Raw genomic sequence first — 25,821 nt, forward strand, 5'->3', positions numbered from 1 at the left:
GATGGCTTTTACAAACTGTTAATGATCCTATAAACGCACCTAAAACTCCAGGTTGTGCCACCTCAACAGGTTGAAGTTAAGTCAGTCAAACAACTGACTTGGCCGCCTGCAGAAACCTTTCAAATACTGATAGTGGCCATAGGGGGCGCTACAACTACACAAACTGAAGACTGGAGCTCCTTCCAAACTATTATAAAGTTGGATTATTTTACTCTTTGATAACCAGGAGATTTAAAGATTAAAGACAGTAAATTTGACCTTCAGGAATATAAGGTGGGCCATAGTCAAAATGGTTTAATAATAACCCTAAAGACCCAAATTAAATAACCTTTTCTGACTAAAAAATGGTTTGAGGTTTTGACTGTTTGGGCTAAAGATAAGCCACTCAATACTTTAACATGCTTAATCAACACAGATGTGTTGAAAAGATACCCCGAGGGTGTGCAACACCAACTGGCTGCATTGTTTCCATGACAACACCATCATATTCTAAGATTCACAGGTGGAGTGATGGACTCAGATCACATCATTTTCCTCTCATAACAGCTTCGGCTGTTATTGTTCGGTGTCATTCAGGTTTGTCTGAAGGGGTCTCATTAGTGTTATTGTGGCAGCAGACCTGCAGGCGACATCTTTTGATTTATTCTCCTGAAATCAACCTGGAATTTACAGCCCCAGACACCGACTGCTCCCTGAGCCCTTAAAAGCAGCAATAACAACATTTGCAAGTTGTTTTTTTATGTTATTTTTTGAAAAACCTTTAGATGAGATTTTTCGGAAACGCAAAAAAGAGACAAAAACAATTCAGGATAGAAAAAACAAGCCCATGCCAATATCATTATTATGGATTTCGATGTAGTTTCTCATCCTTTTAAATGTTTTTTTTTTTTTTAAATGGATGATGGATGGATGGATCTCATCATTTCAGTGTTGGTCTTTTTTAAAAATTGAAAATGATCTGTTTTATTGGCTGCCCTCAGGTTTATAATCCTCCAGGTCTCTCATGACTCGTTTGCATGAGATTTTGTCTCCAGGTGTGAGTGAGGTTGCCGATTTCTCCTCATCCGCTTGACGCCTTTTATCGTCGGTGTTGATGGTTGCGGCTCCCTCGGGACCGCAGGGATGTTCTGAAACTCAGAAACATCCATTCCCGTTGGGAAAACGCCGATTGATCGACGCATTATTAAAATGCGGAGCTGCACATGCACACATGAGACAGCGGTCCGATCCTCCTCACCTCCATCTGACATCCCTCCCTCCCCCCGTCCATCTCTCTCTCTCTCTGTCTGGGATGTGTTTGACTGGAGGAGAGCCCTGGTGACCCCTGGATCTGAACCATCCATCCCACTGGAGGCGGTCTTTGCGCTCCTCCCCACCCCTCTCGAGGTTTCCCGTCGTTGGCATGCGGCGGGGAGAGCAGCCGACTGTCGCGTCCCCGAGTCCGGCGAGCGTGCCAGCTGTCGTGACGCAACAAAAAACCGGAGCTTATTCCCGGGTGGACTTTTCCTTCCAGAAGTCCGTCATGTGAGTGCGCCAGCGCCCTTTAAATCCGGCTTCTCCGCGCCAGAGGAGACTCGCGCGTCACCCAGTTTGACGCCGGTCTCCGGCGCGTCACGGTGCGCTCGCCGCTTGATGATGTCATTATTGTGATCTTCTCCCTGCTGCTGCTGCTGCGTCGCCTATCTCAAATTAAGAAACCTCACAAACTTAAGAGTGCTGCTGCGTCAGCTCCGGGTGGCTTCAGTCTGCACCCGTAGTGCTGCGGACGGCGCTGCTGAACTGCCTCCAACTTTGGAACACTTGTTTGCCCGCTGTAGGAGTCAAAGCGTGCTGGATAAACCTCGAGGGAACAAGCTTGTTTGAGCTCTCCAGGAGAGAGGCTCCAGGAGGATGGTCAGTTGTCTGACGCGCCCCAGGGAAGCCTAGATTGGATTGAAAACTATGTGGGTTTAGTCCTGATTCGTTCAGTCGCTGCTCCGGGTGGGTGTATGGAGGGGGGCCGCCCGATGATGACGGTGAACTCTTCTCCAGCGGTGGCGGCGAACGCGGAGGGTGAGGAGATTGAGGTTTTGGAGACCACCGACATCAACCCCGTGGCCCCAGAGGATGTAAGTAATAGCACCCTCCCTCTGAATATGTTAATCTAACCAATATTCATTCAGTAACTCATTGATACCAGAGTTATATGATGGGATACCTGCGCAATAAATGAAATCTGTAGCTGTTGTGATGGTCTCAAACAGATATTAAGGCCCCCAGGATGGATGACTGTAAGGTAGAATAAAAAAGAGACCCCCTTATTATTTTATGATGGCTTTCTGACCACAAGGATCTGCTTATACTGGTCTGTGATCTCAAACATGCAGTTAAGGCAATTACTGCGCAGCAGGGGGTCTTTAAGGCTGAGGTGTATTATTTTCTAAACATGTGTTTTGGTTGGTGTTCCTGGGAACTTTTTTCCTCCTCTGATTCATTTATTTCTTTGTCTTTTCATGTCTCAGCAATGGAAGTCCCTGTTTGATCAGGTATGTAGTGCAGCCTCTTCAACCATCCGCACGTTTCCCTCGTTTTCACGCGAGTGCGGCTAGCCTCTGACATCATCTCTGGTGGCAGCATAAGGCAACACACTAAACACTAAATTGACGTAAACATGAAATCATTGGAATGACCGGTGCTGCTGTGGGAATGAAAAAACAGATAAAATGACCTACTGACATAAAAATCTATTGCCATACTGTAATGTTGACCTGAAAATTGCTCTTTCTTTAACATTTCGCTTCAACTTCTACCTTTGCCACTAACTGGAGTGGCTTTACTGTCAACTTCAGCTCGTTTATCCGTTTTAAATCGCCAATCTGTTTGTTTCTGTGCTCAATCAGTTTAGCAAAATACCGACTAAAGTGGCAGCATTGGCCGGGGCAGATGGAGATCTGCAGATCTCTTCTCTTTTAGCCCCAGTTTATGATTTAGGGTGATTAGATAAATGTATTTTTAGGCCTAAATCTTGTCTAGTGCAGCACTAAATCCTTTGCCTGCCTGCTGAGGAACAATTCCAGCATATCAGGCAACAAGGACTCAGCGTCGTCAGATCAAACTGAGGGGGGAGGGCATCAGAGCCGGGGGTGGGGGGGGGCAGAGGGGGCTCACTGGAAGCTATGAGTGCGTAGACCACTGACATTGACCCTGATAATGCAATTAGAGTGATACATAATCCGGGGATGCAATGATCTATCAGTCAGACAGACCTCTAAACACATGCTGGTGACCCACACACACATGCACACGTTAGGAGAATCAGGCCGATATAGCCAGGAACCCCCAGGAGAAGAGAAAAAGACTGATCATGTGCGTAGCAGGTTGTGACAGACGACCCCCCCCCACGCAGAGAAACACAGAAAAGAGAGAGCACCTGCCCAGCCACCTTATTATCATATGGAGGTAATTATATGCGTGTGTGTTCAGAGGGTCGGCAGAGATCTATAGGGCGGAGTCAGAGGCTCGTGTCAGGCGCACTCTTTCAGGGTCAGACTGAGATCCCTCGGGATTATGGGAAAAGGCGAGCGGCGTCTGCGTGATGGAGGGCGTTCTATGGGCAGGCATTAAGTGGGCCTCTCACTCCGCTGTCATTATGGGTGCAGCCCAGCTTTGAATTTTCGAGTGGACTTAAAAAACCTGGGTTTGTCAGCATGGCCGATGCCTCATCTGCAGACAACAAAATGCTCACTCGCGCCAGCGTTCTCTTGCCCCGGTCCACGTCGTCACAAAAGCTCACCGCATTCATCAAAGCGCTGGCCCCGATGACCCCCCCCACAGCGACTGTGAAACAGCTAAGATTAATGCTGGGTCAGTACAGACAAGGAAAAGGACAATTTTAAATCAGAAGAAAGACGTGGGAGAAAAAGACTGCAAGAAAAACTGTTTGTCTGTCCGTTTAAACACACACGAAGGGAGCCTGCATAAAACTCTTGTGCCTTTAACAACTTTATGTTTATGCCATATGCAAACGAGGAAAGCACCCTGTCAATGCTAGAATCTGTTGCTAAGCAGCCTCAACAACACCCATCTCTTACTTAATCATTACCCTTCGAAAACCCTCATCTTTAGACCGTTGAGGAGTGATTGAATCTTCTGTATTTTCTTCTGTATTCCCACCTTGCAGGTCCTTTTTGGTGACTCCAGTGTGAATTACAGCCATCACTCGCACTGATTTGCAGGGTCCAAATTAGCTTTAGCCTTCATTTTATGCTCTCTCGAGGCTACCGTATCGTTGATTTGTGGAAGTAGCTCAGATGCAGCTTTGATTTGTGTTGGCCTTTGCCCGAGACAAGCAGGAGGACAGAAGAAAGACTGTGAGATCTAATGAGGCAGAGACAGTGCTGGTAGGAGAATGGCAGCTGCAGTGAACCCTTATTGTCTCGTTATCAGAGAGTCGCAGCCTTTTCTCTCCTCACACACCAGCCCGAGAAGAAAACCAGCCTGATTGCACACATTCTATAGGGGCTGTTTCATGATCCAGCGACGACCAAGCTTCCTGCTCACCATTGTTTTTATGTATTTATGTAGAAGTTATCTAATAAATCATATGTACATATGTTGAGATCACGAAGAGAGGAAGAGAAATGAGCCAAACATTAGTAAACAGGAAAAGAGCTCAGTTTCTGAGCCTTCGGGGTGGAAATGAATTGGGATATTTTACAAGTATTTTCCATTATTGGTTGTGTTTTGGGTTTTTTGGGGGCCGTTGGGATAAAGAAGGGCGTCACCTTCACCCTCCATTGTTGTGTCAGAGGACTGGGATTAATGATATGATATTCGACAGTGATTCACATCCATTGATGCATCAATATGCTAGATTTAGCCAGACTAAAGTCAACAGCACCAAACAAGTGAGCACAAATGGCTATTTTTGTCTTTTGTTGTAATTCTGGCTTTGACTTTGTTTGTGTGAGAGAAATAACAGCTTTATCCTGGGTTGGCAGTCTTTTCCCCCGTGTTGAAATGCCCCAGCCACGCGCCCACCGGAGCTTAGTGCTTAAATGCTTTCACGTGGCTGCATACCGCTCAGGAAAAGTGTTTCCCTCTAATTTCTTGCCCCGCACCGCAGAACAGCCCCTGAATCCGCTCCCTGCATCCACACGAGTGTAAGACCCCCTCAGATCTTTCAGGAATGCCGTCGGGCTTTTGCAGTGAAAGCACAGCTTCATCCTCCGGCAACTCATCCAGGAACCTTTTAACGGCAGTGCACAACTTCTGCCCCCCCCCCCCCCCCCTCCTCCTCCTCCTGGCAATGAAAGCAACCTCACAAACTCTGTGCATGCAGTTGTAGGCACTGAAATTCTTTTAATTGTTGAGCCTGTAACCCAGAGAGAAGCTTCTCCTCTGCTACATTTGCTCCGCGTAAGCAGTGCGACCATGTTGTGACTGAAACAGGCCTCGAACCTCTGCGAAATAAACAGCTGTGACAGGAGCATTAAGGTCCAGGCCCGCATGAAGATAGCTGTGTGCATTATTAATACCTCGCCGCTAGTGTCATTAATTAAAACAAGTAGAAATTCAAGGAGGGGATGCCACCTGTTCACACTGGTGGCCTTGTTTTTGCAGTTACTGCCTTGTTTTTAATGTTATTTGGACATTTTGACGAGGAGGAAAAACGGGGTTATTATTTAAAACTGGCACGGCGTTCTCCCCTCTTCTTGGCACAGCTGGCACCCTCTCAGCACCCCGCTTTTGTGATTGTGTTTGAAACGAATGGCAACTGGTGCCGCGACAGCTCTGCTCACTGGTGCACGCAGGGACGGCTTGTCTCACCACACCCTGTCAGTTTCACCCCCCCCCCCCATTAAAAACAAAGGAGGGTTCGAGACAATGAGCTGTGGCCACTGCAGGTGAGCATTAATTGGGCTTTTAATTGGCGTTCCTGCAAAGATTCTTAGGTTTATTTCCGTTTTCTTTTCTTTCTGGCTTAGCCGATCCCCGTTGGCACGCACGCAGATGGCCGGGTCGCAATCTGCTGACCTGCTCATCACCGCTGCCGTGATTGACACCGGCTGAAGAGGACAAAGACTGGGAAATAAGACAAATGATCGGGTGTTTTCCCACCAATTCTGCATTTAAAATAATAAAAAAATGCAGTCACCCACCACAGAGACAGTTCTGTGGACAGGAGACAACTTGTCTTGTCCACCTATGTTCTCATGGTTCATGCTTTTCCCACAGCCAATGTTTAAACCAAACTTGTCTTTCAAATGTCTCGATTAATTACTGATTACGCAACCCCCCCCGGACTTGCCGGTGCTGCTCACTGATAGAAAAATAAAACCAACGCAGGGAACCGTAAACATTTTCATCGAAGGATTGAATGGCAGCTCGTCTTCCCCCGCTCTTCTGGCTCCCCGCCGCTCGGCTGCAAATAGATTTCCTTAATGAAAGGCAACGGTTCCAGTTGGCAGAGTGTGAAAACATCCTCCGCTTTTATCCAGGGCTAAAAATAACTGCCAGGTCCATAGATCTGCAAATGTAGATTAAAGAATTTCACTCACTAATTGACCTAAATGTGGGAACTCACAGAGTAATTGAGTGGGTGGGTCTGTAAAAACATTCCAAATTTCCACGTGCGTGTTTGGAAATTCAGTTTATTAGTACTCGTTAGGCTTTAAAACAATGGGAAGCCAAATGGGCTCCTTTTAGCTTTGTAAAAACATGTTTTGGTTACTTTTGATAGTGAGAACAGAACTGTGGCTGCATTTAAAGGACACCCCATTGGCTTGTAATCAAGACGTTTCATTTCTCTCCCTGCAAACAGAAACAGAATTTCTTTTGAGATATTTAAAAGCGAAAGTACATCTTTTTCTACCTTTCCCTCACGGAACATCTTTTGGTTCCTGTTTCAATCTGTCACAGACCTTCTGGGGATCAGAGGTCCAGCATTCCTCATGGCTGAGACTGTTTCCCAGCGGTGATCGAGACAGACCTGATGACAGAATCATGCTGGCCCTGACCCGTGCGTGTGTGTGCATGCGTGTGCATGCGTGTGTGTGTGTGTGTGTGTGTGTTAGCTTATGTTTCTGTGGCAGAATACACAGGCTGTGAGTAAAGTCTGGCGCCGGCTCACTGTTGACAGGCTACAATAACGTTGTGTTTGGGATCTATTTGCCTGATTGGATCCCACTGGGCAATGACACGTGCAGAGTTTAGACGTCAGGATCGGTTCGTGTGCCCTAAAGATTTGTGATGCGATGATTCAGAACAATTAATGTTGCCACCTAAGTGCATTTTGGCAGCTCTATACATCCCACACACCATAAACATATCCATAGTTTGCAGTTCACAGCTATTCTATTTATTTCCCCGTGTTTCATGCTGTTACTGTGCTGGTACCTTATAACATATTTCAGACAAATTGAGCATGTTCTTATTCTGCTGTCTGGTTTTCCTCATCGTGTCCTTCACGTTACAACAGGGTTCCTCAATCCAGTCCGATGAGGGCCATAATCCAGCGGGTTTTCTGACCTACCAGGAAGACAACTGCTTCCACCTGGGACATCTACCTGGTAGGACAGAAAACCCGCTGGATTCTGGCCCTCGTCAGACTGGATTGAAGCACCCTCCTTTACAACGACCGCTCATTAAAGACCTGAAAGGTTTTCTTCGCACCCAGCCTCATGTGCACAGGTGAAAACTGTTTCTGCTCAGAACAAAGCAGATGGAGGTGTCTCGTTTGTCTGGGTTGTTCAGAAATGCTGACAACCTTCACACAAGAGGCTTCCAGAGAGTGGCTCTCGGTGTTTCAAGGTCGGAGAGCCTCGGCAGCTGGAATGACACCGTTAGCATTCAGAGAATATCAGCAGTGTGAATATTAGAAAAGGAAAAAGGAAAATTCAACAGATCTCACTTATACAAACAATTTAACACGATAGTCTTGGGAGTCGAACCTTTCAGATGAAAGGTGATTTGTTTTTTTTCTTTTGGGCTTTTATTACCACAAGCAACTTTGAAACGACCTTCTCCCGCCAGCAGTGACTGAATCAGAATCTTATTGCCCTCACATAACCCTCACCAGTGAAATCCTGGCTTCATTCTGAAGCTTGTTCCACTTTTGAACTCTGATTTGCTCTCACTCCATCAGACGCATTGTTCCACTTGTGTTATTTTCTCCAATACGCAGTCAGATATATTCCCCAAAGCTCTCAAACAGATACATTTTTAAGTAATATTTATATGCTGGTAGTGGCAAATCTTTATATACTGACTAAAATAGACTGGCAGACTTGTATTACTGCTGCTCTAAAGCAGCATCAGCGATGGTATCTTGATACCATCGAGCTGGGTGCACTGGGCCTGGTGCTCTCACATACCGTGTCTGTTTTACTGTTGTCACCGGCAACCTGGAGTCTCCCTGTCCAGCGGGCTCAGCAGATACCGGCGCTGAGCGACGCGCATTGCTTTCACCCAGATCTCTACGTCCTGGCCTCCTCGTGTCGTCTTACGGGCCGTCCACGCCAAAGGCCGGCTGTGCTGAAGTGGAGAAGGACGCTCGCACAGTCACACTCAACGCAGCCGAAAAGTGATGTAGGTTCAACGGACAGGACGGCGCTTGTTTACCCCCGGTTTATTTTTGTGGAAATTAGATCGCATATATTGAAACACCCGCGGTTATAGACTGATATATAATGACATGTCATATCATGTTTTTCCTCAAGTTAACTTAAAATAACGTACATCAGAGAGACTTTGCGATGCTGAAAATTCCTTTTGATGCTGTGATTTTAAGAGCTTAATGCATGCAAACCACAAATTTAAGTTACCACTAATAATTGATCTGTAGAAATATTAGAAACCATCCTCACAAAAACAGAGTGTGCTGCTAAAATCTGTCCCCTGTTATTTATTTTACTGCAGTAAATGGATGCAGTAAATTAATGTTAATCCCAGTTTGCTCTCTGAAGCCTGAGGATAAATAAACAAGCTTTGCAAGATCTTTCCTGATCCAGCCTCCTGGGCTGCTAGTTACCATTAAACGTGTCAGATTTTCAGCATTTACATTCGGGATAAAACCGATTCTGAGCTTAACTCTCAGCTGACTGAGACATGTTACGGTTCAGGCTTTTGTTAGTGACGTGCCCTCACTCACATTCTTCACGTCAGTGTTTAAAGCCCTCGCTGTTTGCTTCTTAAGACACCCGCCTTGGTCTCCAGGAGAGCCAACCAGGTTATTCAAATTTATATGAGGTTATATGTTAATGTGAAGCTTTGCTGACCAGCTGCCTCTATTTACTTAATCTTTAGCATATAAATATGAGGGGATTTATGAATCAATCATCACTGATTCATAGAAAGCCTTCATTTAATCCTCCAGGAAGTGAAGCGTCAGCGGTGGCCGAGGGCCCAGTTAGAACATGTCTTCCTCCTTGTACAGCTATATTCTTATGTAGGGGAGGGGCTGTTGTTGAATGCTGACAGTTTCTCCAACCCAGATGGTAACCTTGAAATTGTTACCGCCGGTCCTTCTGGCTCCCTTGTCCTCACCTCCGCCCTCGCTGAGCTCCCCTCTTTTCAAATCCTTCTCTTTATGAGATTCGCTGAAAATAATAAAGGAGGCCTTCCCTCGAGGGAAGCCCGGCCTCTTGTCCATTAGCTATTAGAGATCATAAATCTCTGCGGTGAATAGGGCCGCTGCTCTCGGTGCTGCGGGGTTTTGGTGGTGTTGCGGTGGGAGGTTTTGACCTCGGGGCCAGCCTGGAGCAGGAGGACGGGCTGAATGGGTGCGAGACAGCCGTGGATGACTGCTTAAACAAATGTTTTTGCCATCGCTTGTTCCCCCTCTTGTTTTGTGAAGAGCTTCCAAATGAATGAAGACACCTTTGATGGGGGGCTTTGTCCTGGCAGTAATGGGGGGGGGGGTCTCAGATTTGTGTAAAGGGGAGTTTTAGGGTAAGAGGTCAGGATTTGTGCCACCGTCTTGGTTTTGAACTACTTGGGTCCTGCACTTGAGACCACACAACTTTGCATAAACTTGTATGTTTGATGAGGGTTTGCTCTTTTTGTACAGAATGATCAGTCAACAGTGGCATAAAATAGATTTTGGTTTTGAAAAGCATCTTTCATTAATATTAGAGTGTGCATGCAATATATATGTGCATGGGGTGTGTGTGCAAAAACTCTTTTAAAAGAATGAAAGTGCATTGAGGATAGATGTTTTCCATTCTTCTCAACCCTTTCCATGTCTCCACATTAAATATTGGTTAATGGTACTTTCATTATCAACATCTGGAAGAACAACTTTCCTCCTTCACTTTTTCCACTATTGAGTGCATATTGGAAAACTCTCAAGTCAAGTTTCCTCTCATTAAAATAAAGAACACGAATTGGGGGGGGGGGGGTGAATTACCCAAGGCTGTGTCTCCGCTATGTCCTTGGATGTGTGTCTTTTAAAGCGCCCCTTGGGGATAAATAAAGCAGTCGAACTGAATTAAACCGAGAACGTGCGCCTCTCGTGTTTCCCTGTTGGATAAATCGGACGTTGCCTCCATGTTTGCATGTACGGAACATGTAGCAGTAGCTAATATTACATCATGTTTCTTTATAAAAAGGCCTTTTAACTCTACACAAGGCGGTTAAGAGGTCATTCGGAGGTTTACATATAAAATACCCCCACGCTATACGTGTACTAGTGGTAACAGCCTCGTCAGCAAGTTTGCCTGGTTACGGTGCAGTTGGCAGGGAAACGGTGCCGGCCCATGCTGATGTGTGACGCCCACGTGTGTGTTTACTCTGGCCTGAGGAGAGTTTGTATTTTTCACAGGCCAGTGTTTGCCGTATCGGTGTGATGAGCTTTATTTATTTGAGGGTTCCACGCCCGCAGCTGCCTTTGGAAAAATGTTGGTAGAGGGATGGAAGGTCCATTTGGCCGTCAGGCTTTGAGACAAGGTCGTCCACGCTGATGCATCTGGAACTGTTCCGCCAATCTGGAGGAGCTGAGAAAAGCCGTAATGGAAGAAGTAGAGAGGACAGAGACTGAATAAGTGTCTTTGTTTTTTTTAAAGTCAATATTCAAGCTTGTTCTTCTGGTATGCTATTATTTATCAAGCAAAACTATTCAGCAGTATCTATACCATTTATTTTAATAGGCTGTGTTCATAGCGGTGCATTTACGGCTCCTTCCCTGTTCCCGGTGCGTCTCTTAGTCTCCTGATCCCACTGGATTCCCTCTGCTCCCTCTCTGACCATAATCACCTACTCGCATGATAAATAGCAGGCTCAAGTTTACAGTGTGTACAACACTCCCCCCCAAGTCTTTTACAGGAGTTTCCCTGGGGAAAACATGCCTGTATTTAAACAGGATTAAAGAGAGTAGGTGAGAAATTGCTGTGCTGGGACAAGCAAGGTCCTCCAGCTGCCTGTTGATCTCGCTGCTTAAGTGACTGGATCTGTGCTCAGCTGAAGGTTATCATCTGTCATGTGTGTTAGATGGGCTTTGTGTCATCCAATGATGTTCTTGCCTCTTCTCTTGTGCACCAATGACCTCGCCTTAGCAAAGGAGTTGAGGTATTTAAACCGTCACAACGGTGGCATTTTCTCCCAAGTGTGAGGTGGGCAGAGCAGGCTGGGCTGTGACATGCATTGTAATCTGGTCTTTATGCGAGTCAGACGGCTGACGTTTTCCCTCCCGAACCCTCTCCATGAGTGGAGAAGTGACATCTGGGTAATTAACACTGTGAATCAGAGGTGGCTCATCCACTTCTCCATCCACTCAGCTGTCCGGCGACACCAGCAGGGTGGGAATTGGATCTGACTATCTTTAATCATCCAAAGTGGAAATTTGCTCCCAACCGATATGGAGAGCGCATTGAATTTGAGCACTTTGATGACAATGAAATCGAGAATCTGGAAAAGAATTTGACTGACAGCCAGACTGAAGAGTCGTCTCCTGCCACACACATCACCCCGGTCTGAATCATTTCAGTTGTTTGGTTGTCCTGTGAGATTTAACAGCAGACAAACAAGCTCACTATCCCGAGTCTGCGCTATGCTGCAGTGTCCGCGTTCCCCCGAAGCATAAAGCGGCATTATTCTGGGTGCTGGTGGATTCTCTCTCAGAACAATGACACAATCCACCAATGTTGGTAACCAGTCAGTGCCTGCTGGAGGTGACAGCTATCAGGTTACACACAACACATCAGACTCACCTGTGTTAGCATGCTGTTAGCTACCCTATTGACTCAAATTCATGAAAATTGGGGTGATGCTTAACGCATCAATCTTTTACGTCACAGAGGGGAGCTCACCAGCAAATTAGGCGACTTCGGAAAAATAAAGAGGACAATCTCCACGTGCGACCGCTCTCCCACAGCCGATTGTTCTGCGTCAGGTGCTACAGCTCAAGCAGGAGTGTAATGATACGAAGGTCATTGGTTCGGTCCTAGGTCCTTGCCATTTCCCTTGTCTGGTGACCCGGACAGGCTGCATTTCTGCCTCTCAACCTGTTTAATACTGGAATACACACCAGCAACTCGGTCCTGATTAGGAATAAGGCTAAAAGAAAATTCAGCAACACATTTCAATATGTTGTCATAACACCGAAAAAGTTACATTTCCTTTGACTACTTCAGAGATCTGCTGACCTCTCACGTTGTACACGTTTAAGTTGTTAGCTTGAAATTTTCCCTCACTTGCAAAATCATTTCAGCAGTGTGATTTAGTTGTTTGACCATTCATAATACATCAACTCGAGGCTTCTAGAGATGAAAGCGGAGGTCAGTCAGAGCTCGATACAGGAGCAGAACATTTTTCTTTGAATTGAGGCTCTTTTCTTTAGTTTCTCCATGCAGTCTTAAATGCTGCTGCAGTAAAAGTTACAGAGGCTTCTGAGAGATCCTGCCCCCTTGTTCTTTCATATTCATCTTCATGAAAATGGGGGCAAACACAATAAACCTGGCATTGTGTCTAATCCCCCCCCCCAAGTCTAATCACAACCCCTCCTTGTACTCTGCTGTTTTTTGTCTACTTAAGCTGACACAAATATCCCAGTATGAAAGCTCACTCTTTCTTTTCCTGTGTCTGAGGGATTCATCTGAGGGATGTGTGGCCTTTTGCTGGTTGTAAAATAAAGGCCACATCAGAAACAACCTTGTAAATAAAAGGGGAAAATTTTTGCTAATTTTACAACTATTAATGCAAAATTTCCATTATGTATTTATAGTAGTAATTCAAATAAAAAGGAGAAAAGTAATACTGTATTGTTGCATGTGGTAGGAGACGTGAGACGTTCTCAAACTTGAATGATTATCTTTGATTTTGCGTTGCTGTTTTGGAGGTTTAGACGAGAGGTTAACGGCCATGACGGTTGCCTTTTCTGCTGTTCAGAGCCGGTTATTTGCGTGGGGGTTATTTTCATATGCAGACCTCTGAAGGGGTGCCAGTTCAGCTAAATCTTGCATGAAATTGCCACTGGAGGCCCATTGTTGAGCCTGCATCCCCCCCCCCCCACCTCCCCAGAAGACTGCAGAGTCCACGGTAAAGAGGCGTGTGTGCATGCAAAGAAAGTATGGCCGACAGGAAGCAAAGAAAGGGAGTAAACAGATGACCCAGAATGTCGGGCGAGGGGGTGCTCTGCGTGAGGAGGTGAATGGGGCTTTAAGCGTGCATTTGAGAGAAAAACTGGGGGAGAGGGAGGTGTTTGGATTAAACTGTAATCCCTGGGCCCGGTTAGAAATAAAAGACCAGTGGGGGGACAGACAGAGAAGATGTCAGGGACTGAGTGAGCGGTGCGACCGGCATCGGCTGACGTTGCGTCGTCATGACAAAATGTACCCGGCAGAAACTGGCAGCATCACGGCAAAAGAAGGTCGGCGTTCTCTGCGACGGAGAATAAACATAAACAGAGGGAGAGAGAAGGGGGGTGGGGGGTTATATGTTGGAGTCAGTGAACAAGTTAAACTATTTAGGAGTTAGAATTGCACGTTTCTGCACTTTAGCTGTAGCATCATGGCAACAGTGGCAACAGCCACACGATGCTTAACACAGGAATAATTAGAAAAGTAAAATCAAAAGCAGTGGCGCTGCAGCAGGTAACCATCGCGTAATATTTTGGGAGAGTTTCCGCAGAAGTGGAGACATATTTGAAAAGAAATATGATGGGAAATGTGGAGAGAAACAGCACAAAGCATCCTCTTCTCTCTGTTATGTTTGGGCACAGAGCACCTGCTGCCACCTTGGCTTTACTTAGGCTCAGCCAACACCAGCATATGGCAAGCACATACTTTCACACGCTCGCCTCCACACACACACACACACACACACACACACACACACACACACACACACACACACACACACACACACACACACACACTAGTCAAATTTTCATCTTCATGGGTTTCTGGCTTTCAAGGTTGGCGCATTGCATCCTGTTACATAAGTGCAGCAACACACATTTACTCACACATCCTTCTATTTCTATTATTGTGAGGACTTTCATAGGCGTAATGCATTACCTAGTTCCCTAACCTTAACCTTAAACATGCCAGCTAACCCACCAACCCTTATCTAAATCCAGCTCTAACCTCAACCTTAAAGTCACGTCTCAACCCTCAACCAGTCCTCAAACCAAAATGTCCTCACGTCCCAAAAATGTCCTCACTTTGCTAGTAGAATACTGTACAGATTTTGGTACTCCGTATGTAGCAAGTACAAGAACACAGGCTAAAGCAATATTTACTGCAGAGATGGAGAATAAAAGTGCACAAACAGCTTGAGAGTTAACTTAACAGAGTTTGTACCAATGTTTTAGTTTTATAAGAGGAAATAAGGTCAAATCTTTGAGGAAGTCCAGGCAAAATTGGCCTGTTCATTTACCAACAACTAACAGTGATATGAATCACAACATGAAACTGTGTCTTTTAAAAGCTTTTAGAAGTTCTAAATTGAAAATAAGGCGTGATTGAGATATTAGAAGTAAAGGTTATGAGCGTCTTGATCTTTGATTTGGTGGATCTCAGATGCATTTGTGCGTGCAGCGCTGTTGTGGCTGCTCATTTCAATCCTATTTGTTTTGTTCACAGTGCATGACGTCTGGGCTCATAATCAATAATGACTAGAATTCAAGTGGTGGCTTCTGTTTATGCTTCCATTTCCCTGTCTAGATCAATTGAAAGAGGCCCAGTCGATTTTAATTCAGCTGTACGTGTCTATTGACAGTATGACCCGGACAATTCGGGCTTCATCAGCACGGAGCGGTTCAGGGATCTCCTGGCAACGCATGGTTCTGAGCTGGACCCCCACAAACTGGAAGTCCTGTTGGCCCTCACTAATGGAAACGCGGATGGAAAAATCTGCTACCAAGACTTTGTCAACCTGGTAAGGGGTGAATTTCCTGCTTTGGTGAAGTTAATGTTGGCCGTTCTAAAAGCAACCCACCAGCTGTGTCCTCACTGGAGACCTATGGAGCCGTTTAGAGATGCTGTGCTGAAAACCTTCCCAGAAGGTAGACACATCCTGTTGTGCACCAGCGAGAGTTACATAAGACTCTGCAAAATGTGAAATATTTATGTCTAGAATTAAAAATACAGAGGAAGGAAACATCTGGGGGAATATTAGGATTGAGTCTTCACCGGTATCTCCAGAGGAAGGTCATTAACGTCATTGTTTTCACCACACACACACAGAAACACACACACACAATTCACTCTCGCAGCTGCAGGGTGGAGCGTCTGAGCAAACTGAGTCGGGCAGATGATAAATACCCCTCCTACCCTCACCTCGCCCCACTTTCACGTTCACCTTCAGGCTGCTGATGGTCAAAGGTCTCGTTCGAGCACCTGGGCTTTGCTCCCACCCTCGTAACCGTCTCATTCTCCGGTTTGAGCTGCTGACCCATGGCTGTAGCGGCCCTGCGGGCGGAAGACCGCTGGATGGAAGAGCGATGCCACGCACGTCTGCGTGCACGCGTCTGTCTGTAGAGATGGTGTGGAATTCGCCACTGCCCGTGAGTGCGAGCGCAACTCCCCTCCTCTCTGTTTATTGTGTGGAAGAGTGGCGGAGGTACGAGGCCTGCTGGACAAATGTCAAAAGGGCTTTTCATACTGGTTTTCCAGAGCTGCATTCTTGTCAAATGACGGGCTGAAGGTCACGGTGGGACAGAGGAATAGGGCGTTTGTTCATTTGTCCTTTTTTCCCCAACATGGCTCTGCTGCCCTCCAGCTCTTATGCATACAGAGGCAGCTGGACACATGGGGGTAATAAGGGGACGGCGGACTTAGTTAGTTAATGAATAAAGTGACTCATCTGGATGCAAAATGTCAAATGGTTTAAAATGAGTTGCTGTGTTTTGGTTTTTAATGTCTGACGTGTTGGGTTGTGACAGAACGAGGAGATCCAAGCGGAAAAAGATCCGACTGTCTCACATTTCCAACCTTTTCTTTACCAATTAAAAAAAAAGAAGTATACGTTAAAGAAGAATGAATGATTTCTTGATGTTTTGGGTTGTTTTTCTCTTTTAAACCAGACAAGTAAAGCAGGAGAGTGGTCTGTAATGTGTCATTCCCCACCTCCTTGCACATTGATTTGGATATTTGACATGACTGGTCGTTTCAGCTGCTATTTTTTAGTCGCTACAAGAGACGGGGACGGAGTAAAGAAAATATAGACTTAGAGAAGGAGCCCAGATAGTCTGAAACAGGCGTATTTGTCACGCCGCAGCACTGCAGCTCTTCCATCACTGTGATTGCCCGTAATTACCTTTTCGGGTGCTTTGTGACAGTGTTCAAAACGCCAATGGCCCCTTTTCTTTACCTCCTCCATCTTTGGTCATTCTCCTGTCTTCACAATCTAAAGGACTAAATTACACATGTAGGGTTGTGTAAAATAGTTTGTTCGTCCTTCTGTGTATGATGGACTTGTGCCAGTGTATATGAGATCAGAACAGCCCAGAATGTTTGAGTGGTGATGCGATATTGGCGATCAGACGTCCAGCTGCACATTCAAAATCTCTTCATTGCAATATTTTACTGGGTGGCTTTCTGATGCATGTGTGAATTGCTCTGACATGAGATAATAAGATTCACACATGTCATCAGCAAAGCACCGTAAATCAATTTGTCTTGCGTTGACTGTATAACGAAGGTCCGCGCTTTTTAATCCTTCGTCTTCTGCCTGGGTCTGAAGCTCTGTCCTCTTTCTCTTTACTCCAAATTGCTTTTCAATTGTGCGACTGTGAAGGTTCTCCTACATCACTGCTCATTTGTCCCTTTCACCTCCTCTCTTCCTCCCCCCCTTGTATTTTCGCCCGTGGATAAACAGACAGTGTGTCTTTATGCCTGAGCAAAAGGAGCTAAATCTTCACAGTCACTTCACACTGAAGAATTTACTGTCTGTACGAGGCAGAGCTGCTCTGGGGAGGTCCAATTGTGTGTGTGTGTGGTCTAGTGAGTGGCCATGGTAACCTTTAATCAATTTCCCACACCTTCAAATGCCCCAAACCAAGTGCAAAATAATTGGCTTTTTCTGAGGGTTGCCTGCAAGTCTTGTTAAAAGAAGAAGACGAAGAGGAGCAGGAGCTTTCTGATCTCCTTCTCTTGCAGCTGCAAGAGTCCAAGGAGGGACGAGACGGACAGAGAGGAGGCTGAGGGAGAGGACTGAGCCAGGGACAGTCGTAAACTTTTTACTAGAAGTGCAGAACTGATACAGAGCTGATGATAAGCATAGAGTACAGATATGCAATATTCCTTTCCCTCACCTCCCATAATCCCCTTCATCTCTTCCATCTCCTGCTTCCTCCTTCATCCAGATGAGCAACAAGCGCTCCAACAGTTTCCGGAGAGCCATCCTGCAGGGGAGCAGGCAGCTCAGAGGCTGCAGCCTCAGAGACGAGGTTGGGCTGGGGCTGTCCCAGCGGCTCGTGCGACACGTTGCCTATGAGACTCTGCCCCGGGAAGTCGACCGCAAGTGGTACTTTGACAGCTACACCTACTGCCCCCCACCCTGGCTCATCCTGACCATCACCATTGCCGAGGTAAGGCCGACATGGACGCTGAAAGGTCTGCGAACAGTCTTTATTGATTGGTGACGCCTCATTGTGGCTCTCCCAGGTTGTGGTGTTCATGTACTATGGGTTCCAGTTAGACCGCCTGGTCCTGCAGGTGTCCAGCCCGTCCTTCTTGAAGAGCCCATTACCGTACCACCCCCAGCTCCGAGCCCAGGCCTGGAGGTACCTCAGCTACATTTTCATGCACACCGGGTGAGTAGAGCTGACTGAAAATACCTCAGTGATGCCAACATCAGATTGCTTTATTGAAACATGCTAATTAATTCAGCTCATAATTATTCTCAGTAATAGAAAAAGACAGCTGTAGTGTGACTGCTGACATTTCCTCTAATAAACAAATAAAATGAATTACATAAATCTCCTAAAATTGTAATAGGTAAAGGAAAAAAAGCGAGTCGTTATTTCCTTTAACAATTTGAAAGCAATTCTGCAGAATGTAAGGAAAATTAGCAAAATGCTTTATCTGAAGAATCCGCTAAATGCTAAATGTTTTTGATATCCTTATTGTGGCAACTGAAATAGATTCTGAGTTCTCTTCCATTCCTCTCCTCCTGCCATCATCAAGTCAGACCGGGACATCCAGCTTTAATATTCCCTCTAGTCTCAATAGAGAATCCTAATTAAACGATTATTTAATTAAGTGGGCTCGGACCTGCCGGTAAAAACAGCATAATGACAGTGTGCGGTCAAACGAGGAGCCGGGAGCTATGAAATGAGGACAGGAGGATGTTTAACATGCACCGATTACAGTAGAACATGACTGGGATTCGTGGGAAGTGGCTGTGGGAATGAGATCAAACCGACAAGAGATCGACTTATGTTGAAACGAGCGACTAGGATAATTCAGCGTTATCATATTGTGCCTTGAGTTTGTTAAATGGTCATGTGACTGGTACAGGACCACCAGCGTCAGATGAGCTGTAGATGTTTTACCCATTCATAATTTGTGGATTTGACATTCTCGTCAAGCCTTTGGCGACCTCGGGCATCCAGTTTAAATGAACAAATTATGACTGCATCTCTCTTAGCACCCAAGCCGGTTCATATTTATTTAAAAGTGATTGCACATCAGTGGCAGGTGTCCAGATATCTGCCTGACAGCGTTGGCCATCAGGGGGCAGATGAATGTGGGAATGAACTGTCCTGTTTTTTGGTCAGACCGTCCTGACCCAAATCAATATACTTCATTGTCTCTAAGATCAGTAGAGAGATCCTTTATCTTCGTTCTGGCTCGACTCTGTAATTTATAGGCTCCATTTTTAAAATTCAGGCAGAAGGGAGAGAAGTGGCGGAAATAACTGAGGCACATTTACGAAGATTATTGGAAAGAGGAGGGACCACATTAGTTTAGCTGGCTGTCTTTTGGGGTTTTTGCTGACCGAGATGATCAAAACAAAGTGAAACTTTTCATTTTTGCTTTTTAATACATGTTCTTTTTAATACATGATTAAATCTCAACAATCAAATGCAAAAACTACCTTTATAAACCTCAAAATATCATTCCTATTAAAAGTAAAAGGTTGTATCATTGTGTTTGGATTACAGCTTGATTTTTATCTAATTGTGTCAGTGCATGAAGATTATTGGATTTTGTTTAGATTTAAGCACGTCTTGATTGGAAAATGAGACTTATCATATTGTCTAAAACCACATTTCAGATTTATGATGGTGAATATGACATGAAAAACCTAAACTGTAACTATCTTGTCATGGTTTTAAACTCGTTTAAACTCGACTGTAGCCGTGTGTGCTTTACAGGATCGAACATCTGGGCTTGAACATGGCCATGCAGCTGCTCGTAGGCGTCCCTCTAGAAATGGTCCACGGGGCCCTTCGTATTGGACTGGTCTACATGTGTGGCGTGCTGGCAGGTGGGTGTGTGACATGATAACACACACGATACACACTTGCACTTTGCCGGTGTTCCATCTGCTTGTTGTACATTGTTCATGCATTCAGCAGAGGATCAGGTTACAGCCTATACGAGAGTGCGTATGAGTCAATGAGACTATTTAGCTTTGTGTGTGTGTGTGTGTGTGTGTGTGTGTGTGTGTGTGTGTGTGTGTGTGTGTGTGGTGTGTGTGTGTGTGTGTGTGTGTGTGTGTGTGGTGTTTAGGGGCAGATGGTGTTGTATTTATGTTATGGAACCAGACATTGTGGGATGTAGGGGGTTGTCATTGACCCGTCAAAGCCTCCCGAGTCCCCTTTTGGCCATTTTTAATTTAGAATAGGACTCAGCAAAAGGGATCCATCTCAGATGGGGCTCACGCACACACACACACACACACACACACACACACACACACACACTGAAACACTGAAAGGGGTTGTGTGCCTGATATAAAATGTTAGGGTCAGAGATGAAGGAGCAGTGATGAACTAAGCCTGAGAAAATTTTGAAGATGGGGGGCGGGGATTTAAAAAGAGCCAGGACAGGAGCAGAGGTGGATGAGTTGGACAGGTTCATTATTCTTCTTTACTAAATCAGCACACGTTTGTAGCGCCCTTTTCACCAAAGGTGAGATATTGAATAGTAAAAAACAAACAAACTTTGAACTACCGATATGTGGGGAAAAAAATATGTTGATGTTGTACCAAAGCAGGCAGGATTGTGACGTATGAGCGACCATCAGTACAGTTCTCTTGAATATTCATGCGCGTGTGTGTGTGTGTGAGCAGGGGTCAGCTGCAAACACCCCGGGGAGACCAGCTGTAATGGCCGGTAGCATTAAGCTCACAAGGAAATGAAAGGAGAGGAAACCCAGCATCAATCACTCAGTGACCAACACACACACACACGCACACACACACACACACACACACACACACAACACACACACACACACACCACACACACACACACATGCACAAACACACACACAAGCATCTGCTCTTTTAATTAGATATCGACCACTAGCAGACGCGTACGTTCTGCTACGCTGTTTGGAACCGCTGCGTATCGCTGCGTTTTCTGCCTTATTATTAGTCAGTGTTGTTCAGGATGCGGGTCTGCATAAATTTTAACATGAAACAACTCTGTGAACACCTAAAACATCCAGGCATCTTCTGTCACAAGTACATGCAAATGTTATCACAGCGTGGCATCGTGCTAGCGTAGAAACGCTTGGGAATGAAATACACACTGAACTGGTGTTTAAGCCAAAATCTAGATGGCAGACCTGCTGCCCTTGAGCAGTTTAGATGTTGGCGATGTAAAAAGAACAATCAAAGAAATGAAATCTGCGTTGTTATGGTCAGATTTCATACCAAGCGACATCAGCGGCGACCAGAATGGGCTCAGCTGGCACTTTTACAGGACCGGTTGAAGTTGGAAAGACATTATTAAAACATGAGGCGATGCTTTAATTGCACCAGCGGACGAATGACATTAATATGATACTTTGTAGAGCATGTTGTTGTTGTACTGATGCGTCGATACATTTATGAGCGCGCAACGGCGGGAAAACTCAAATTTAGAGAAGTTAGCATGGAACCATCGAACCATCTGGTCTATTTCTAACGACTGCGGGTGTCATGATGTGGACAATCTGTTGCACAGAGTGCACGTTACCGTTTAATCTCGCCAACGAAGGTCACGACGTGCAAACAAATCGTGTGATCACAGATGTAGTGTTACAGGGATTTTTTCCCCTTGTTGTGTCTGCTGGTGGAGGAAAGTGTGAAGTGGTTAGTCAGACGCTGTCATCGCACCACCAACTGTGCAGCCATTATGGTTCGTGCACCTGGGAAAGCCAGATTTTTAGTGTTAAATGCCAACCCAGCTTTGAACGGACTTTTCTATTTCAGCGTCTCATTAAGTATTCCTTTGAAATAAGACGTCTGCTGATGGGCATGTCCTTTGGTGTTGTGGGTGACACCAGAGTTGGAGGGATCAACCTCACTGGTTAAATAGATCACAGAGGCCGGTTAGCTGTCCAACTATTTGTCTTTGTATGTGGAATAACGACGAAGCACGCCATCATCGGAGGTGTCACTTTAAATAAAATAGCCAATATTTTGCCTTTAAATTAATAAATCTTTTGTGCTGTGTAAGGTCCCTCCCCCCCCCCCCCTTAGTTGCCATGGCAGTGGCGAAGATGCATCCTGGGTGTTTGTACTTTAAAGTGAGACGCAGTGGAAGCTGGCTGAAGTTTAGAGTGTAAAGGTCATTCATTAGCGGCTCCAAGTGCGGCGTGGGCAGAAGCAGACACGGGTCAGGAGAGCCGGGAGGGAAAGAGACGGACACACGTGGCGTTACGGGCTCGTTTTTATTTGGAGTTTATTTCCCACTCGCAGACTGTTGGCGCCGGCCATCATCTCCGAGCAGCACCCAGCTGCAATATGTGCGGCTGTAAACAGAAATACAAGTGTGCTAAACGTTCAGTCTACACATGTTGACTGTTTTGATCAATGAGTGTAGTTTTGTGAGAGTTGTTGTTGACTGTGTCGTCATACAGGGTCTCTGGCCGTGTCTGTCACCGATATGACAGCTCCTGTGGTCGGATCATCTGGGGGAGTGTACGCGCTGGTCTCTGCCCATTTGGCCAACGTGGTGATGGTAAGATTAATAGGAGTGCATGTCCGTGTGTGTGTGTGTGTGTGTGTGTGTGTGTGTGTGTGCTTTTACCTAAAGTGATTATCAGATGACTCGGTTCTAGTCACCACAGCACTTTGTAACATGAACAAAGTCGACCCGTTTGGGACCCAGCAGCTGCTGTGCTATCTACAGATTCCATACATTCCTCCCCATCACCATTAGCTGGTTCACAAGTTTCCGCATGTTTATGTGACAGCTTGTGGAGGAGTCCCATCACCCTGCAGTCTGACATCCATGTCTTCCTCCTCTTCCTCACCTGGAATCATATCATCCAGTACAAAGAGCAGATTGTGGGTCATCGTGTCCCCGGGGCTCTTTGGAATTGACATGACATGATATAAAGGGCAGGATTTGATGTTGGTTCGTGTCAGAGAGGGATTTTGAACCTCTGCACAGTTTGTTCTGTCACCATGATCAGAATCTAAAAATATCGTCCCTGTCTTTCTCTCTTTGGCAGAATTGGTCCGGAATGAAGTGTCAGTTCAAATTATTTCGGATGGCCATGGCGCTGGTTTGCAGTAAGTTTCCTACAATAATCAAACCGAATATAACAGCTGATGTCCTCTATCAAAGAAGATGATTTTTATTTTCTAATCAGCTTTGTGAATCCGTCTGTCTGTGTAACTTCAGTCTGTACTGACACACGAGAGGAAAAGGTTGGAATTTGAAATGGAATAGTTCACAAAACACCTATTGGCTCAGTTTAGAACGGATGTTCTCATCTGCCTTTCCACTGTTAACGCTTGGGAAGGGTCCAAAGTGCTTTTGGGCCCCTATCTGTCGAGGTACCCAACGGACTGAAAATGAGCTAACGCTGTGTTGTCCTCCTCTCTCACTCTCCCCACAGTGAGCGTAGAGTTTGGTCGAGCGGTGTGGCTGAGGTTCTACCCCCCGGCCTTCCCTCCCTGCCCTAATCCGAGCTTCGTGGCTCACCTGGGCGGGGTGTTGGTGGGTCTGACGCTGGGCGTGGTGGTGTTGCAGAACTACGAGCAGAGGCTCCAGCAGCAGACGCTGTTCTGGATCTTCTTCTGCGTCTACACCTTATTTGTGCTCTGTGCTGTCTTCTGGAACGTCTTTGCTTACAGCTTGCTTGACGTACGACTGCCCCCGCCACCATGAGTTACCTGTTGCGGGGAAGGCAAATATATTACATCCCCTTTATTACTTATACTCGGAATACTTGATTGCCTGGCCAGGCCTGAAAATTGCTCCAGGTGTAGTGCTTAAGCCCTGCCATTAGCTCGTCGTTGTCTGCTGTTTAAAACTGCTGGATATTGGTCTCAAGAGTTCCCGATAGGCTTAATCTGCCTCTCTCCTCGATCCAACAGTGCCTTCTCATAGAGACATCAGCCTGAAAAATGTATCTCTGCACTCCTGTCAGTGCCAGAAGTAGAACTCTGCTGGAGGAACCACGTTCAGCCCTGCTCGCGTCAGGTTGTGTGACGACGTAGTGCCGCAGAAGCAGCACAATACGAGGACTATTCGATGTGTGTGTGGGGGGAACTGACCAGGATTTACCGCAGAGACAACACATATAGGGTGGCTTTGACCTTTTCTGTATGTGCATAAGGAAAAAAAAAAACACAGTTCCGTCCATCTTAAGTTTTCCAAAGAGCCCAAGTCGTGAGATAACGATGCTTTGTTGACGGGTTTTGATTTATTATTTCATGCCTTAAACATAAGTCTAACCCTACGGTTTCATTGTTATGGAGTCAATCGTTAAGCTCCCACGCCTTGACCGGCCCTTGTCCTGTTTTCGTCAACTTCGAAGTGAGCGTGCGCTGTTCAAAATGCATAATGCCAAATATTTTTACGGGTGGAATAAGCATTCTCCGTAAAAAGAAGAAAAAAAAGATGAAATCTGTGTCTGTGATGAGTTGCTTGATTGTAACAACTGTTTTGTCACTCAATTCTGTATCGGTACAGTGTATTTTTCTGGAGAACACACAGGCCTGACCTCGAGTGCATCAAGACTGGAGACCTTTTATTGCCGCATCAGGAACCAACTGGAGGGGAGGAAGTAAATCAATGCTTATTAGTTCCTGTCACGGATTTAACTGTTAATTGATTGAAGCGGGCTTGAAAACATTTACAGCTCTGAACCGTACTGTACTTTAACCTCTGGTTAGACTAGTTACTGCTTCATACAAATACTATTAATATTATATACAGGTTAATATTTTAACATGCCTTTGCTGTTGACATTTTTAACGTGGTGATGTTGGGTGTGTTGCGTGCATATATGTGTGTGATATGTGAGTTATTTGTATCCTATTTAAAAACTGCTCAGAGATGTTTGGGGATTGTAAATAGTAAAGGCTAAGGAATATGGGGATATTTTAACATTGTGAACATTTTGTAGATTTGATATGTACATACTGTACAAGATTAAACTGTTTTATATGGACCGCTGTTCCCTGGATTTTATTTTGGCTTCAGCATTTCAATAATGAGTAAATCCAAAAAATCTGATTTTTCTTTCATGAAGGACCCATAATCATCTCACAATTGTTTCTTATAAAAATTGCCTTTTAAAATGTACTAATCTATATATTTATTTGACAGTTCAATATTAATTAACTAAATGTTTTACTTTACTTGTTTTGTAAGGTCCTGGCCATCCATATCAGAAGATGCCCCATTAAACAAACCTCAGATTCACTTCACATACTGTGAACTTTTTTCTACAACAATAAACTATATTCCATTAACAGGAAGGCTCTGCTGTCCTTTGAGAATATCTTCCTTGTGTGGCCATTCATTAACTTTTTTAACCCTGGCCCTTTGCGGACCCAGGTTGTCTGTAAAGACTAATTTAATGGTTTTAATTATGTAATGATCTCTAGTACATGATTTTACGCAGCGAAACGGTGCAAAGAACGCATAAATGACACAAAGTCTGTGACATCTAACTCAAAGCTCCAAATCTAAAGGATTATGTCTGATAAGGCGCTATTGTTTGTGTTGCGTTGTCTCCACCTAGCGGACACTGATGATTTATGCAGTGTTGAGTCGAACCAGGACCAAACTGTTTATTTGGTTAGTCCGTTGATGTCAAAGTGACGTTTCTTCTCTTATAATACACAATGTTGAGATTGTTTAACCCACATGTTTGTGTGATAAGAAATAAAGACACTTTAGAGCCAAATGAGCAGCGGATTAGTGACTAATTGACTTGATGACA

The 25,821-nt window shown here is 45.3% G+C and overlaps 1 protein-coding gene and 1 long non-coding RNA gene across 5 annotated transcripts; both read left to right on the top strand.

The window, feature by feature from the left end:
- The first annotated feature begins 955 nt into the window (after positions 1 to 955).
- rhbdl3 (rhomboid, veinlet-like 3 (Drosophila)) lies at positions 956 to 25,044 on the top strand. 4 transcript variants are annotated; one of them, XM_057034615.1, is made up of 10 exons: positions 966 to 2,108; positions 2,502 to 2,525; positions 15,141 to 15,354; positions 15,784 to 15,982; positions 17,783 to 18,007; positions 18,084 to 18,232; positions 19,799 to 19,911; positions 22,498 to 22,598; positions 23,095 to 23,155; positions 23,485 to 25,044. In XM_057034615.1, the coding sequence occupies exons 3-10, from the start codon at positions 15,197 to 15,199 to the stop codon at positions 23,754 to 23,756; spliced, it is 1,278 nt and encodes a 425-aa protein (XP_056890595.1). In that variant the 5' UTR covers positions 966 to 2,108; positions 2,502 to 2,525; positions 15,141 to 15,196; the 3' UTR covers positions 23,757 to 25,044. The 4 variants fall into 4 exon arrangements, with proteins under 4 accessions (XP_056890598.1, XP_056890595.1, XP_056890594.1 ...); XM_057034614.1 differs by having other exon boundaries at positions 15,196 to 15,354; XM_057034616.1 differs by lacking the exon at positions 15,784 to 15,982 and having other exon boundaries at positions 989 to 2,108; positions 15,196 to 15,354.
- On the top strand, positions 3,148 to 14,737 carry LOC130526752 (uncharacterized). Its single transcript, XR_008950852.1, has 2 exons — positions 3,148 to 5,885; positions 5,967 to 14,737. It is a non-coding gene; the product is annotated as an uncharacterized LOC130526752 (long non-coding RNA).
- Positions 25,045 to 25,821: the final 777 nt, after the last annotated feature.

The sequence above is a fragment of the Takifugu flavidus genome, chromosome 6, assembly GCF_003711565.1.
Source record: "Takifugu flavidus isolate HTHZ2018 chromosome 6, ASM371156v2, whole genome shotgun sequence".
Taxonomy (NCBI): Eukaryota; Metazoa; Chordata; class Actinopteri; order Tetraodontiformes; family Tetraodontidae; genus Takifugu; species Takifugu flavidus.